At 45.5% G+C, this 14,933-nt stretch overlaps 1 protein-coding gene across 4 annotated transcripts in view; it reads right to left on the minus strand.

The window, feature by feature from the left end:
• Nucleotides 1–14,933, minus strand: part of CAMTA1 (calmodulin binding transcription activator 1) — a 234,288-nt gene that overhangs the window by 19,248 nt on the left and 200,107 nt on the right. For 3 of the 4 annotated variants that reach the window (XM_062507528.1, XM_062507526.1, XM_062507527.1), the window contains exons 11-19: nt 7,528–7,667; nt 7,086–7,282; nt 6,662–6,740; nt 5,521–5,836; nt 4,630–5,153; nt 3,755–3,942; nt 3,133–3,379; nt 2,586–2,657; nt 1,592–1,612 (exon numbers count right to left, since the gene is read on the minus strand). In XM_062507528.1, the coding sequence (XP_062363512.1) occupies nt 1,592–1,612; nt 2,586–2,657; nt 3,133–3,379; nt 3,755–3,942; nt 4,630–5,153; nt 5,521–5,836; nt 6,662–6,740; nt 7,086–7,282; nt 7,528–7,667 (1,784 nt within the window). Of the gene's footprint in view, nt 1–1,591; nt 1,613–2,585; nt 2,658–3,132; nt 3,380–3,754; nt 3,943–4,629; nt 5,154–5,520; nt 5,837–6,661; nt 6,741–7,085; nt 7,283–7,527; nt 7,668–14,933 lie in introns of those variants that run through there. The other variant, XM_062507529.1, reaches the window with a different exon arrangement.

A 14,933-nucleotide genomic window follows, 5' to 3' on the forward strand; every position in this document is an offset into this window, starting at 1 on the left:
GAAAGCATGCAAGGCAATAACCACTTAACAGAAACAATGTGCATTCATGCATATTTTTAAGACCTTTCTAAAATGGAAATGTAGAATGATGTATAGAAGTCATACTACTATATTGCAGTCATACTATTACAACAGAGGTTTTCAGTGTTTGCTCTTATTTTGGTAAGTTTTAATACTTTCAAAACTGATGTGTCTATCATTCTTGGATATTTTATCAGCTATGACTTCTGCTTACTTTATCACACAGATGAGTAGCAGCTACTGTCCTGTACAGGGCAATGTCCTAATATATCCCAGTATTTTCTACTCTACTGGAATCAAGAACCCCAAAAGCAAACAAACAACCCTCCCAACAGAACCCCAAAGCAAAAAAACCTCTAATATCATCACAGGCCACCATTTACCAAATTTCACTTTTTGGAATTGAAGCAGTCATTAGGAGCAGTTATATTTTGTCATTATTAATTTCTACTGTTTTTTTTTTTTTGTTTCCTTCTTTTTATTCTTTTTAACATTTTTTAGTTAATGGATCAGATTGTGATTTTAAATTCTGTTTTAAATAAGTCCACTCATGGGCTGGTAATGGTTTTCCTTCAAAGCTTTAGCCCAGATGGGACTTCTGTGGCTGAGTTACAAACCCCTGAACAGAAGGGCTCAAATACAACACCGTGTCGTGAGCTGAGACTGTTCCAATCCAGTCACAGTCCTCAGTGCAGTAACAGATCAGAGGAATAGGCACGTGAAAGAGAAATTAGCAGTCACTGCATAGACCAGACACCAATATGTTTGCATGCAACTCCAAGACCTGAGTAGCTGCACCCTGTCCTCCTCTTGCTTCCTTCTTCCTTCTGGGAAGGGGATCAGTGAGGAGATGTCATCTGAAGGCCTCCCCAGAGAGGAAAGCCTTGGTGAGCTCGGTGTCCCACAGCTCAACCCACTTGTGCTGACAGAACAGTCCTCAGCCTGACACAAAACCACAGGGTAGTGGGAAGCTGTGGATGGAATATCCAAGGACACATTCTCTCCAGGAAAAGCACACCTTGCCTCCTGGTAGCCCTAAGAAAAGCTCAGTTGATTCTAGAATCTGATGAGATCAAGATGCTGCACAGCTGGGAAACCCATCTTTACAACAGAGAATTATCGACTGTGAACAGTTTAAGACTGGCATCAACAGTTGTGCCTCCAGCATGAGCAGCAATGTACTGAGATGTTTGTACCAGAACACAGTGGACACTGGCTCATTGGTGGAATAAATGTTCTGTGCTCCCCAAATGCCAAGGCAAAGGTCACCAAGTGACAGCTGATCAGGAGCACTAAAGGAAAGCCTGTCCTCTACAAACTGGCTGCAAAATCCTCCCAGCAGCTCAGCCCACCCCTGCTCATGGGAGCTGATGCAACTGTGGCACAGTAGTCCCTACACAACTCCCAGAAAATCTGGTTTGACAGTGACTTCTCAACCACAGGCATTTATCCATTAGTGGATAGTATTAAAGAGTTTCTCCAAAATGCCAGGTTCTCCTTGTTATACTGAGTGTGCAAGTAAGTGACACAGGGGGAACTGTTTCCAAAATACTGTTTGTATTTGTATTACCTTCAAGGCTATCCAAGTAAGCTTGGGGAGAAACAGAAAAATACATAGTTAATGTTAGTTCTGCAAATAAAGAATGGAAAACAAAAAAGAAAGAAACTAAAACAAAAAGATCCAAACAATCTTCTCTCAAAAAGAAGTGATTCCAGGATCCAAGACAAAGCAATTTGTCAAGCAGTTTTTGAAAGGAATTAAGCTTCCTTACTACAGGAAGCATCACTCCAGAATGAAAGCCATGTGATGGGTTGGATGTGAACCACAATGCAGTCACCTAACACTAGAAATGCTTCCCAAATAAATGTTTTTGAGGGTTGTAAATGAACACAAGTGCCTTGCCTCACTTTCTGTTAACATACATTAGACAGACTGTGTCTAACAGGGCAGAGTGCAAAGAACGATGTGGGCTCCAGTCCTCACAAAAAAAAACCCAAAAAACAAACAAACAAACAAACAAAAAAAACAACAAAAAAACAAAAAGAAAAGTTATCTTCTTTTCCTGGGGTTGAGAACTCAGCCTGAAAACATGTCTCCAACCAGAGCCTGGAGAACAGTCTCAGTCCTGGAAAAACTCGGATCAAGCTACAACACATGACTTCCCATAGTCTACAAGTTTAGTATGTGCAAAACAAAACAACTTATTTTTCATCTTCACCTTTATCAAAGGCAAAACCAACTTCAATTTCACAATGAAATTTGGCAAGCAACTAGTCAGAGAATAGTCTCCTCAGGCTGTAGCATGCATAAAAGCCAATATGGAATACATCACAGCCGTCCATCTCACAGCAAAACCACAGGCATTATCACAAATTTCAAGGATTCCTTCCAAAACTACAATTCAGAACATGAATCTTCTTCACTTTTCAATTTTGCCTGAGCAAGGTATTCATTACAGCAGGCTGAAAAGCATATGAGAGGAACAGGGAGACACTGGCCACTACAACAGGGTGTGTTCACGGCACTCACACGTGGCTTCATAAAATGTTACTTTCTTGATTACCTGTTTGTACTTTCGGTAGCAACGCTGAATAACAGCAGCAGCCACCTCCTGCTGTTCCCGGAGAGGACGACCCTGTGTGGAGAAAGAAAGGAGCAGCATCAGTCAGAGTGCACCAAAACCCAGGACAGGTGATGTGGCTCTCGGCCGCTCGCAGGGCAAACCTCTCCTGTCAACACTACCTGGTCCAACTCAGGCCTAGGCCCTTCCTGGAGATGCCTCTGCTGTCAACTCATGTAAGGAACAAACCTTCAAAATGCATCTTTACACCAAATGGGCAACTAAGCAGAACCTCTGGGGTACATTTTGAGGACGTGCTTTGTGAGTGCTGCTCTGGCACAGCAAATGTGCCATGGCATGGCATGCACTCCCCATAGAGTACTTGTTGGGCAAACATCAACAAGCAAATGTCAGAAGCATTGAAAAGGTTATGACAGAAATTGTATTTTTGGTCCTGGAGTGGTTATTATCCGCATTTTGGTTTGTAACAAATTATATACTGTCTCTCACACATACATCAAGGAAGACACTGGACATTTGGGCCACATACCTTGTATTTCCTGAATACTGTCTGGACGAGTTTGGCAGCTTCATAGAGTTCTCTCTGCTCATGATCAGACAGAGTTAACTGTGCAAACTCATTTTCTACCTTCTCGCTGGTGGATGCACTCAGAAATTCAGACCAGTCTGCTGCCGAGGGAAGGCTGGGTTTCTCAAAAGCTATTTCACTGATTGGTGAGCCTGCAGGGCTCAAGCTGGTGTTCGAAGAAGGGGTCAGGGGTTCACTATACAGACTTCTGAAATACCAATCACAGTAGGAATTATTGGCTTACAAAGCACCTGGGCTGGCATCACAGATAAGGACAAGAACATTTCTGAGTTCAAGACAGAAGTTTATGCTTCCCCCCGCTTTCTCCAAGCAACATCCCACACCCCTGAGCCTGCCTGTCCTGCACTGCACAAATGTGGTGCAGCACTGGAGTGAAACCCTCATTCCATGAATTTTTAGCTGTGCTGGCAACAATACATCTGAGCACAAGAGTGTGCCTGGGTCTGCAAGACCAGAACTGAGTCTCACTGACAATTGGCATCTGCAGGCTGAAGAGTCAGAACATACTGCCCAGCATGCACACCACACCAAAACCCAGAGCAATCTCACAGCTCCCACTGACCTGATCTGTGCAGCACTGGGCAAGTGATCGACATCAGCAAGGTAACTGGCCAGCCAGCTCATGGTGGTGCTCATGGCAGCACTGTCTGTCCTCTCTGCCAGCAGCGATTCCATTGGCACAAAATTCTCCCTCTTGATCCTGTCAGGTGTAGCTTCAATAATGTGCTCTGCAAGTGTCATCATGTTCACCTGCCAAGGGGGAAGAACAGCAAACTTTAGCTGCCTGGTAAAAGGTGCCTTGTTCTTCCATGTTACAGCTCAGCTTTAGGCAGAACTCCCCATTTTGCCCAAACCTGTGGAAGCTGGAATCTACAGTTTGTCTCAGCAGTGGAAAGAAATCCATTAACCAGTGCTCATTTGCTTTTCTGCCTCTTCAGACCAAGTACTATAGGGTTTTATATTCTCCGAACCTCTTATTTTCCTTTATGGGGAGGCCAAGAGAGCTGGTGAAAGGTCTCTGGATCCTCCCTCCACAGCTGTCACTAGTATGTTATTTCCAAAGGAAAAGTGACTTTGCTGCTCTTTTGCTGAGATGTCTTTGTAGGGACTGCTGCCCAGCTCCCACAGGACTATTGGGCCACCTGAGTCACATGCACTGCTGTGATCAGCCTCTGCTTTTTCCTTCCACAACTGCAAACAATATCGTGCATTCTGTATGTTACTGAAGTGCATGTACAACCCTAAATGCTAACGATTAGCCTTTACGTCTGTGTTCAAACTGGAAGAAGGTATATACTGACTGCATGACCACCTCCTTCCTCAAAGCACAATTCAGAGTCTCTAGAGGCCTCCACGGGAGTTTCTCACAGTCAGGATCCTCTGTGCAGCCTCCGTGCTCTATGACACTGCTGATCTTGGTGCTGTGGGTGTGTTTACCTGCAGTTCATCCATGTGGTGTAAGCAGTCCTCATCCCCTGTGCTGTCCCTGTAGGACAGGAGTTCTGCATCCACCATCTCCCTGTCGGCCATCATCAACACATTCATCTGCTCCCGCTGGCGCAGCCGATGGGCCACAGCATCCTTCCCCAGGGCAGTGCCCTTCTGGCTCCCTGCCACCTGCACTGCAGACACACCAATATAAATGTCTTTTGGGCTCCATTTGATGCCTGTTTGGCTGCCAGAACCCCGGTACCCAGTAACTTCTGGGATGTGCTGGGAGAGCTCCCGGCCATAGTCCCTCAGCCCTTCACTGGCGCTGATTGTCTCAGTGGAGGATTGCTTGGAGCTGGAGTTCTGCTTCCTAACACTTGGCTGTTCCAGGCTCAGTGCAGTGGAAAGCAGCTTCTCTTGCCGGGCTTGAAAATACTCAGGGCTCAGCTTATGCTTTTTGGGTGCAGGGTAATCTTTCTGAGTCTCACTACTGTAATAGCTGGAAGGTTCTGATCTTGGCCGCCTCAGTTCTGTAAACAAACAGACCAATGTTCAAAACTAAATATGCAACTCACGACTGCTATAGGAACATCAACAGCTTCTGCCTCAGGCTGAAGTTTGTGCTGTGCTCTATGGACACCTGAGAGGATGTGCAAAGTGAGCAACAATCACCCAGGGAGGATACTGCCTCAACCACTCCTAAGATACACAAGTCTTTCCAAAGCAGGCATTCACTCCTCTTCCTGATGCTTATGCAAGTGTATGGAGCACAAGAAGAGAATTAAGCATGGACAGCAAGGCTACAGGTGGCACCTGCTGCCCAGGTGAGCTCCTTGCCCCCACATTTTCACATGTCAAATGTCAACAAAATAGAGCACGCCCTCCAGGATGATTTACCTGTGTTTGTACTGGAAATCACTGTGACTCCCTTCTGAGGCTCCTGAGAGGCAACAAGCTCACTGTGCCATTGGGACACCCAGTTCTCTGTGCTGGAGTCTGTACTTGAGGGGCACTGAATCCTGGGGTTTTGCCCAAGCTGAGTTTGCTCATCTCGCTGTAGCTGCTCCAAGCACTCTGCCAACTTCACGTGGCCCCGAGACCGAGCAATGGCCAGTGGCAATCTCCCGAGGGAGTCAGGAATGGAGATGGCTCGGCGGTCCCACTTGTACAGCACAACAGCTGCATCCATGTGGCCCAGGGCACATGCCCACATCTAAAGAAGAAAAGGTAATTGACCCACTGGGAGACCTGCCTTCTCCTTTCTTATTAATGCAGTGGAGTCTGGTCCCAGCTCAAGGAAAAACTCTTCAGATAAACAAAACCACGACACGCTCAAAGCCAGAAGATTACTTTTACAAAAGCCCCAACCCAACAAAAGGCCAATATAGAGGACTGAATTCATGCTATCCTCTCCTACAATAGAAAAACCTCCAACTGACAAAGTTGACAGTTTGTTTTCTTTCATTTGGGGTTTTTTTTTGTGACACTGACATCACTGCAGAGACTGAACAGCTTCATACACAAAGGAATCTGAGGTTAGAAACATGCAGAAAGGACCAAAGGCTGGGAACAATAAAATCAATACTCTGGGTTGTAAACTGGAAGTTCTGGTTCTATCTGTTTTGGCTTTTTACTTGTCTAAATTCTCAGTCACGATTTCATGACTCTAGTGTCCAAGACAGTTTATAACTTTGCAACCTCTACAGTTAAACAGCCACAGAGGACAATGTGAAAGAAGGCATGTAAAGTCCTTTTCACACCATGAGAGTAGAGACTAGATTCTGTGTAAAACACTGACCAGAACCATCTATCTGTTCCCGTTCCTCATGTTTCTCAATGACAAAGTTTTGTTCTGTGTGCTCTCTCTCAACAACACGCCAGGAAGCTGACAGTACCATGTCTTACCATGGAAGGAACAGCAGCAGGAACACACAGGAACATCTACTCTCCAGAGTGTGAAACACTTTAGGAAAAGAACACACCAGAAAGAACTCCCCAAGAACTCAACTCTCTCAGAAGCTTCAGACCCTGCTCTTACCAGAGGAGTGCAGGAGAAATGATCCACATTCAAAGGGTCAACTTCCAGCTCCAGATCAATGCTGTCTGCGTGTTTGGTGCTGCAGGGGAAACAAGAGAAGAAATGATGCTCTGTAGCCAGGTCAGGATCATTGTCTAAGCACAGATTTATCCAAAGCACTGTACCACAGAGAAGAGTCCACACACATGCCCACAACACATGTATTTACTACAGACACTGCCCCCACCACAGACATGAAGAGCACGATACATCTAGCGACTGGACTCGCTCTCAAGAGACAGGTCCCATCAGATCAGGGGATGGGAACAAGTTCAGGGACTTGGCTCTTTGTACAAGACAACCAGAAGTGTGGACTGAGCAGAGTTTTTCTATGCTCTTGCCATGCCTGTACTGACACCCCAGAGTCCAGCAGGCTGGGTCTTACCGCCATTTGATGAGGGTCTGGATGAGAGTAGCATAGCCCTGGGCAGCAGCCAGATGGAGCAGTGTCATTCCTCGGAAGGTCTTTGAATGGATCAAGTGTTTGGACTTTGCCCAGCACGCACGACTCATCATCTTCTCACACACCACCACCACGCGGCTCTCAAAGCAGCTGCCCAGGGTCCCAGTCCCAGAAACACACTGAAACATCACACACATCCCAGTTTAACCATGGAGAGGAGCTGCAGCTTGCCCTGAACAGGCAGCCTTCCACTTCTACAAGTACTGAGACAGTGGCAAATGAGACTGAAAAGCCACTGCTGCTAGACATCCACAAAGCAGACTTGTTACTTAGGACAAACTATAACCCTTACCAAACCCCACCCCCCAAAAAAACTTCTGCTAAGCAAGCATAAAGCTGTGTCTGGACACAGAAGGCTTCATACCTGCACCTGTGTTCCACTGTTCCCATTCCCATTGCTCCCGCCTCCTACTCCTTGTTTGTGCTGCTGGGAGCCAGTCATTTCAGCCATTCTCCTCTCCATCTGCTCAAGTCGCTCCAATATGGACATCCTGAACTGGTTATCTGGGTTGGAGAAAGCCAGAATAAGGACATTTCCACAGAAAGGAAGCTTGGGTTTTGACAGCCAATTATAGGAAGTCACAAACAGCTATTCTGGAAGTGATAGAGGAGATTTGCTCTGCTTGCAAATGTACACACACACACTTACCCTGCAGTATCCTAGCTCTTCAACTTCCTGCAGCAACCCTTTGACTGCAATTCCAGAGAACTTCCTTACAGTAAAATGAAAAATGCAGGCAGAAGACAAATTCCTTTCCTCGTGAGTCCAGCTGCACGCACACAATACTAGGAGTAATGTAAAGTCTTTCAAAACACAAACTCTCAGCAAATATACCCATTCAGAGAACATTTCAGTAGGATCACATCTGTCATTTTAGAGTCATCCCCCTATTCTACAAGAGTCCTGAATTCAGCTTGGCTTGCCTCCTGGAATCATGCAATAATGGTACCTAGAAGAAAAAGATTGCTCTGCTTCTTTGTGTGCTTAGGAAAAGGAGCCTTTGACAGGGCATTTGCTCCTTCCCTGGCAGGCTCTCTTTCTTGGAAAACACTTCAGCCTAGTGCCACAAACAGAACTACCAGAAATTGGCATATGGGCACTGACAATCCTGTAACACTGCTCTGGAAAGCCATGCAACTCTGGAGCCCTCTGGTCCCTGCAGAAGTCTCAGGACTGTACTACTGACTTTCCCCTCCTTGCACCATAACATAGCACCATCCTAGACCTACTAAGGCTTGAATGGTGGGAGCAGGGAGGTTCAGACTGATAAACAGTTCATTGCTAAACCTGATGCTGTAGAGATCAGCTGAGGCAATGATTCCCTGGATAGGGCCAGTCAGTGAAAAGGGAATGGCTGCAAATGCAGAGCTCCTTCTGTCCAGTGACCCATAAGGTGTAAGTTCCATGCAGGTCATGTGAAGCTGGGCAGGATGGCTTTGTGGGTAGGGAACATTTAATGAATCTTGATATCATGCTAAGAGCATAGGTAGTAAACTGTAAGGGAGAGAGAGCCCTCATACTGTTCAGTTTCATGCATCCATACAGATGGTGTGGTGGTGCAAAACACTCATAAACCCAGAACCAAGCCCACTGACACCAAAAGGACTATGTGCACCAAAACAGACAAGCTCTGATGAAGTTTTAAATATGTCAGCCTTCTCCAAGAACACCGAACCCTCCCCGGAAGGCTGTAGGAGTACTCATATGCTACACTCCGAGGCACAGCTCTCACCAGAGGGTACTGGAGAGATGTGGGTCTCTGCTGTACTTCACTAAGGACCATATTGCAGACCATTGGTACAAGACAGCTCAGGTCCACTGGCTGGAGACATTCCCCTTCTCACCAACAGGCTGCTGAGGTCTGACAGCAGGCAAGAGCTCCACTCCCTTCTGGCCAGCTTCAGCATCCCACTCTGGCTGCTCAAGAGCCAGGGACAAAGGACTGTGGCCAGCACCTCCCATCTAACCTCATGTAAGAGATGAGCTCACTAGTCCAAAAGATTTATTAGTAGTGTCTTACTAATCCTTCCGTTGTCCTGTTAATTGCAAAGCCCCTGGGAAAGGACTGGCAGCCGTATCATGAAGCACTCGTGGTGCTGATGCGGTGCCAGGGCCCTGTCCCCCAGCTGCGGTCAGCACACGGCAGCAACACAAGCCCTGTTTGCCCAGCAGATCTTTGTTCCAGGAGTGCTGCAGTGTGCTGCAGTGCAGTCCACACCGCTGTCTCCTCCCTCCCCATTGCCAGGCAGAGCACGTCCACTGCAGAGACCGGCAGAGACCTGGCCCCGCTGAGCTGAGCCGTCCCCTCCCGCCCTGCAAACACAGCTGCGACAGCTCGGGCACCTGGAGAAGTGGCCACGCTTGCCCTGCAGGGAACGGCTCTGTTCCACACAGCTAGTGCCACTCTCCCTAGCTGGGTACCAGCACTTGCATTTATTAGAGCTGAGAGCAGCAAGCCAAGCTGGGTATTACATCTGAGCCCGCAGCCTTGTACAGGCAGAAGCAGCATATTTTTAAAATAAGAAATTTGGCTTGAACCGAAGTAATAAACCAACAAGCTCAGGGCTTCAAGATCCTGGGATTTGTTCCTACTCATTTAGCGGTCAAGAGAGAATAATTCTGTACACCTGGAAGCAAAAGGAGAAAACAATTCCAGTGAAATGTAGAAGTGCAGATTACTATTTCCCCCCCTCCCTTTTTTTTTCTCAATCTGAAAGCACTGTGGAACAGAAATGGAGGACCCTCCGTTTGTGACTATTTTCCAGACTATTCTCTCCAGACTTTATGATCTGCAATGAGCGAAGCCTCCACCTTTCCAGATCCCAAGCTAAAGATACTGAGAACTTCCTGTCAGTTTTTGTCAGAAGACTGAAATTACCAAAGATACACCTGTCACCCACCAGTGTCCCCAGACAGAAACATTAAACCAAAGAAATGAAAGCAGGGAATTCTTCTTAGGAAGCAGAATTCAAAACAGCATCTGGTGCTCCCAGATATTCCTATTCAGACACCTGACAGTGCTCCTGGAAAATACTAAGGGCAGGACTAACTAGCTCTGACCAGATCATGTATTTTAGAAATATGCTGCTATTGGTAAAATGGGAAGTAGAAACAAACATTCCGGAGTGCCAGCACAGCACAGACAGAGCCAGAGCTCTCTCTGTGTCTAGGAGAGACCACCAGAATTTACCCAGAGCAGGGTGTGCCCCCAAATGAGAAAGCTTCAGACAGCAAATATGGTAAATGGGGCAGCAGTGCAGGGAAGGTGCCCCTTTGCTGCCCATTTTCAAGGTGACCAAAATTGGCCTAAGCAAGCCACAACCAACAATTCCAAAATTATTTATGTATAGTGTTTTCATTATTCTGTAATATCAGTTACACTGAGATGTCCCTTTCAAAAGGAACTGGTCGCTTGAAATGTGTGCACTGCACTAGTCTACCAAAAAAAAACCCCCAACAAACTAACAACAACAACAACAACAACAAAACCTACAACAGAAAACCCAAACAAACAAAAAACCCACCTCAAACCAAACCACAAAAAAAGAAAAAAAAAAAAAGGTGGGGGGGTCAGGGAGGGAGTAGGAAAGAGAATACCTTCCCCCAAGGTTTCTCCTGAACTCAGCAATGAGGCAAAACTCTCCTCTCCCATCCCAGCCTGAGCACACACCAGATCAGCAATATTTTAGACCATATCTAGCCATTTCACACACTGCTGATGAGCCAACAGATGTACCTTGCAATACCTGAGAGAAGGGCTGCAAGAGCCACAGAGCTTAACATTACAGCCACCACTCTGAGAAATTCAAGACCTTTTATCCTGTGTTATTTCTCATTTTTCTAGTCACAATATTTTCTCTCCTGCTTATTTCAGGGGTCTCTGCAGGCCACCTGCTTAATGGGCACTGAAGTTAAAGGAACAGTTTCCTCATTATTGTCTTTTACAGCCAGCAGAGGATCTAATGACAAGCAAGTCTCTTGCAGTGCACTGAAGATGAGAGCTCAACAGCATAAAAAATCACTGTCCAAATAAACTTTTCTCTTGCTACATTGTACAGGAAATCTAAACAGCCCAAGTCCAAGGAAATGCCTCACACTGGAAGCACCCTCACTCAGTCCAAAGGCAACAAAGATCCATGTGGATACAAACATACTCATGTATTCAAGGTTTAGCCCAAAAATTCTGCTTTTGATGACAGAATTCAGTATATTTTTGTGAGTTAAAAAATTAGACATGCAAATTCATGAATTTATTGAGTTATTCCATTGCATATCAATCTAAGAAATGTTTTAATGTTCTTTAGGAAACTACAGAAATTATTTCTGAAGGTATTCTTCAAGCCTTCCTCCACCAAAGGCAGTAAAAATAACTACATTTCTGTACCTCCAAGACACAGAATAATTTCACAAAAAATATTCTGAATACTGTATTTTTCATGGAAATTATTCTTCTTCATATTTAACAGTATCAATGTAACACCAAAATTACTTTTCACCATCTTTCCCCTAGCATAACAAGGAGAGGTGGTGGCAGCCTGAGGGGAGTTGAACTATCCCAGCAGGGAGGGACAGGGAGGAGCTGCCTGGTCAGATTTTAACCAGTACTTAGCAATTGGTTTGAACTTCATACTCATTTCCCTAAAACATAAACCATCTTTTAAGTGCAGAACAAGCTTCATTTTCATCTGCACTGTGAGAGAGCCTACTACTGATCACAGTAATGACAGCAGGTTATGCACTGAACCTATCTAAAGATGCAGAAAAATTCCGGTACAAATCCTCTACGGATGCATGGTTGTTTACATCAGCTAGCTTCTTACAGAGTTACAGCCTGTATGCTTGCACAGTTACATCCAGACAACCTGGATATTGTTTAATGTTACCTTTTTTTCAGGATTGGTTTAATTCATTGGTGTTTTCTTAACCCAGACCCCTCCACAATGAATTTAAAACACACCTGTAGCAACAGCTCAATAAGCCACTATGACATACAGAGTGAAAAGTGAAGAGAGCAGAAGAGTTAGTTTCATCTCCAAGGCTAAAGCCACACCTCCACTTCCTCCCGTAGTGTTCTCCAATAAACAGTGAATTTCCTCAGTAAGAATCTGAACAGATGCCAGCCATTTCCATGACACAAGTTTTCACTGGAGGCTGCAGAAGCACGTGCCTTGTGCAGCCTGGTAACAGCTCCTGACTGCACAGAGCCTGTACTGGCAGGGGAGCTGAAAGACAGCACTTGCACACATTTCACCTACATCCCCATGACAGCCTCTCCTCTGCACAGCCCTCCCCTCTGCTAAACGTGAAGCCTCTTCCAACAGCAGGATTTCTGTTTCTGAGCAGTGCACACAGTGCTCCCCATGGGTAGACACAGCTCAGAGCATTGCCTCTGCCCATATTTTATTACAACAGGTAGTAAAGGCACACCTCCATCAAACATCAGTTCTGCACTTCCTTTGTGTGGTACCCAAAACACCACCGTGGCCCATGGCATGGAGCTAAGAGAAGAGTAAGGCACAGAAGTAAGGGACAAGCCCTCCTCTGCTTAACAGGCAATTTTAAGAAATGAGCACAGAGAGCTGCTCCTCTAATGTCTGCACTGTACTGCTGTACTGGACAAGAACACATCCCAAAGGATCTTCAGTCCTTCTGCCCAGCAAGCTTCAAACAGCAAGAAACAAACCATGCCACACATGACTTAGCAGTGCAGCCAGAGCTATTACAGGGGAAATACTGCTGAAAACACACATGAAAAACAAATTAGCAGTTCTTAGCAGCAAGCAGTGTTAACAACACTTGCTCTTTTTTCACACTCTCCCCTGGAGGTTTTTGCCATGCTGCACAACCAAAATGACAGACAGTGTCTGGCTGGAAGGACTAAAGCACGAGGGTCCATGATCTTCTGCACATTCCACTGGGGCTGCATCTGCCCAGCACGTAATTATTCCCCCACAGAATTCTAAACACTGAGCTAACAGTGGTGTGCAAGATCTGCATCTGCACGTGTTCCCAAGCACTCTACTTAGATACTCTGGTGTGGAGGAGGCACCCTGAGGGCTTTGGCTTCTCAGCCTGTGCTGTTTCTTTACTGGCAGTTTGTGTGTTAAATCATTCCCTGCATGAGAACACACAGACTGAACTGAACAAGTGTGACAGCTGAGCACTGTAAAAAAAGCCATGCAGCGTGAAGACATTTTTCTGTTTTGCAGAGCAAGCCAGAATTCTCTCACCATATTCTCTCATCCAGCACAAGCTGTGGGTGGGGATGGAAGCAGTCTAAGGCCACGTCACTCACAGTGCCACTGCTCTGTTTCTATTTTGCAAATCATCTGTCACTGGTCCCTAAAATCTTGCTCAATTCTTCTGTACAGTACAAATTCTGAACATCTTTCATGTTGCAGTAACAATTTGATCATTTAAAGCTGATTTCCGAGGTGGCATTGTTGCAGGAGCCCTATTAAATTAAATTGCAGTTACATCTTCAACCCTTTTATTAGAATCCTTATGAGAACCTCCCTTTAGCAGTAAGTTGTTACAGGTCACGGTCCTTACCAGTAAATGAAAGCATTTAAAATTCATATTCTAGGACAAATGCGTATCTATGTAAATGAGGCAGGTCACTTCCAGGGCTTTTGATCAGTGAGAAATGCCACAACTACCAAAGTATGTGAGGAAAAATACTGTATTGTACAGTGTGAGCCTAAGCAGCAGCTGAAGAAACCCCATGCTTTCACCCAAGAAATGAACACTACTGGGCATGAGCAGGAATGATGAAGTCATCCCGACTTCCACACACAGGTACTCTCAGTGATTTTAAGCCATTAATTCACCTGCCAAGGCACGATTTCTTACTGTCAACACTTTTCCAATAGCTTTTCCAGTGCTGTAGGACTTCAGCTACTACTCCCATGCCATCTGGGATTTCTCTGTTCCTCTCTGTCACCCCCAGTAGCCAGTGCTTCCTTAAAACAGGGTACTTCTCTACTTTAATACGCCATTACTAGAAAAGAGAAGTAGGAGGGCTGCTCAGTCTGACTTCTTCCCCAAGTGGCAGTCTTTATACCAACAGCAATAAAGCACTTGCCCCATTTTTCAGGCTTCGCTTCCCTAGGGCTTAGGGAGGGCAAGATTTTAATGTTATCCAGGAACAGCTACTTCAGGAATCAAAGAAAAGTTTTAAATATGCCATGTGTAATTTATATATTTTAGGGGTAGGACACACAGCTAAAGACATCACTTCTTGTGCTGTTTTGTAATTCGCATAAAAATCTGGGTGCCTAAGGTCAGTCTCTGCATCTCAGGTCAGACACTGACCCCATGAGTGCCAATCCTAAGAAAAATGTACAGTACTATGCAAAATGCTCTTGGATATATGCAAAGAGCAACAGCGTGGGAGAACATGCTATGCTGCTGCTCACCTGCCCAGTGGTACTACCCAGGGCTCCTGGAGATTTCCTTCTCCGAGGGCTACATGCTAAAGGGGCTACAAAAAGGAAAAAAGCATCTCATGCCACACTATGCAGTCAGTATCTGTGCTTACAAGTACAGTGTATGGTATTTATGTATGCATATGGTAACAATTCTGACCCAAGTCTTCTCATTAAATCTGCAATCTCAACAGCCAAAATACTCACTCTGAAATCACCAGACTGAAGAGCAGCATGCTATAAAATGGTCTCTCTTTGCTGTAAAGATAGATAAATAGGAATTGCTGCAAGCTACAAAACTGTGAAGCACTGGAACAGGTCAGCAAGCAAGACAGAGAGCTC

Source organism: Cinclus cinclus, chromosome 23 (assembly GCF_963662255.1).
Source record: "Cinclus cinclus chromosome 23, bCinCin1.1, whole genome shotgun sequence".
NCBI lineage: Eukaryota > Metazoa > Chordata > Aves > Passeriformes > Cinclidae > Cinclus > Cinclus cinclus.